We start from the raw sequence: 1,802 nt of genomic DNA, 5'->3' as shown, positions 1-1,802 counted from the left end.
AGTTTTGGCCTCCAACACTAAACAATTACCCTACTTTTTAGTGCAAATGGAAATGGAACTTTAAAAAATCATATTATTAGTTATATAAAGTACCGTCAAATAATTTTACATTTTTTAACCTCCAAAGTCTTTAAAACCTAGAAGTAAATCATAACATATTGAAATAAAGTAATTAGTCATATGGTTCTTATAATTTGGAAGGTAAAGTACAGAAATGGAAATAAATTCCTTCCCGGGAATTTATAGGCCAGGGGAAAAAACCGGGAATATTCCCATTTTTAAATTCCTTCCCACCGGGAATATTCCCACTGCCCATCACTACCCGGGACACCATTCTATGCCTTAGATGGGAAACAACACTTCATCCGCCATACTGCTCGGACATTGTATCATCCGATTATCACCTGCTGTACAGCGATGGAATCCATGACCTTTCAGAACGTTGGAAAGGTCGTCGATGCTGATGAGACTATTTTTGATCTTCCAGGCACGTCTTATGTGACGAAGGGGAGAATGGGTCACAATGAGACACGGGCCACAGTGAGACGTTTGAGTTATCTCTAATTTGCATGGATGAATTATGTCACCATCTACAGTGTAAATTGATAAATACAAAACCTACCCACAAGTCCACATTGCAAATGGCTGTAAGTTATGGTGTTAGCAGAACGACACATGTGTTAGAAATTCACATCGAAAGTAATTTTTCGGCAAATTATTCAGTACGTCGTTTTGTGGTGATCCTCTAAGAATACAGGTAAGTTAAATTCGAATGTTAAATTCATACATCTTTCTTTATAATAGCAGACAAGTGTTCAGTGAAGCAGAAGAAATCTCTTTAGCGGACTACATGATACAGTGCCCAAAAATGTGTTATGGCAAATCCACCAAGGATTTCAGGGAACTAGCTTACGAAATGGCTAAAATAAATAATAAGACAGTTCCAGATTCATTTGATTGGATGCAAGGGTTTTTAAAGCGTCATCCCCACTTAAGTATTCGTCAGCCTGAGGGCTGCAGTATCTCGCGTGCAACTTCATTCAATACGAATAATGTTACTAAGTTCCTTGAAAATTTAGAGAATGCGTACGCTTGGTTTGAAAAGTTTTCTATATGGAACTCGCATCTATAATTTAGATGAAACCTCAACTTCAACAGCGCAGAAACCTAGAAAGATTTTAGCACCGAAAGGCGTGAAACAAGTGAGCAAGTGTACAAGTGGAGAACGAGGTGTCTTGGCCACAATATGCTGTATTATAAGTGTATCGGGAAATACTTTGCCACCAGCAATGATCTTCCCTCGAAAAACCTTCAAGCCAGACATGATTTGCGGTGCCCCCCCCAGAACTCTAAGGTTAGTACCTAGCTCTGGATGGATGACAGGTGAAGTGTTTCCTGAAGTGATGAGATATCTCATTAAACACAGTGGCTCTTCAAAGGACAATCCAACCATTCTTATATATGATAATCATGAGAACCATTTGAGTATTGAGGCGTTGAATGTTGCTATAGAAAATGGCGTGATTGTAGTCACTTTACCACCACACTGTAACAATAAACTACAGCTGTTGGATGTGATTGTGTTTTATTCATTTAAAGCTCATTATAATGCAGCTGTCGACTCGTGGTTGCTGCATCACCCTGGAACGCCAATGACAATTTACGACATTGCTGCCTGTGCTGGGGTAGCTTACGAACGCTTTATGACAACACCAAACATCAAATCTGGCCTTAAAAAACGGGAATTTTTCCATTCGATAGTGAAATATTCACTGCTGATGACTTTCTTACCAGTTATGTGA

General features: G+C 39.0%; 1 protein-coding gene across 1 annotated transcript; it reads left to right on the top strand.

The window, feature by feature from the left end:
* Positions 1-1,082: 1,082 nt before the first annotated feature.
* On the top strand, positions 1,083-1,802 carry LOC145671647 (uncharacterized). Its single transcript, XM_081740846.1, has one exon. The coding sequence runs from the start codon at positions 1,083-1,085 to the stop codon at positions 1,800-1,802; it is 720 nt and encodes a 239-aa protein (XP_081596972.1).

Source organism: Thermobia domestica, chromosome 15 (genome assembly GCF_964235325.1).
Source record: "Thermobia domestica chromosome 15, izTheDome1.hap1.1, whole genome shotgun sequence".
Taxonomy (NCBI): domain Eukaryota; kingdom Metazoa; phylum Arthropoda; class Insecta; order Zygentoma; family Lepismatidae; genus Thermobia; species Thermobia domestica.
The sequence above is the reverse complement of the archived record's forward strand: the minus strand, read 5'-3'. Positions and strand labels throughout refer to the sequence as shown.

Excerpts from the sequence above, each read along its gene's own strand:
- LOC145671647 (XM_081740846.1), top strand. The coding sequence starts at position 1,083 with ATGCGTACGCTTGGTTTGAAAAGTTTTCTATATGGAACTCGCATCTAT.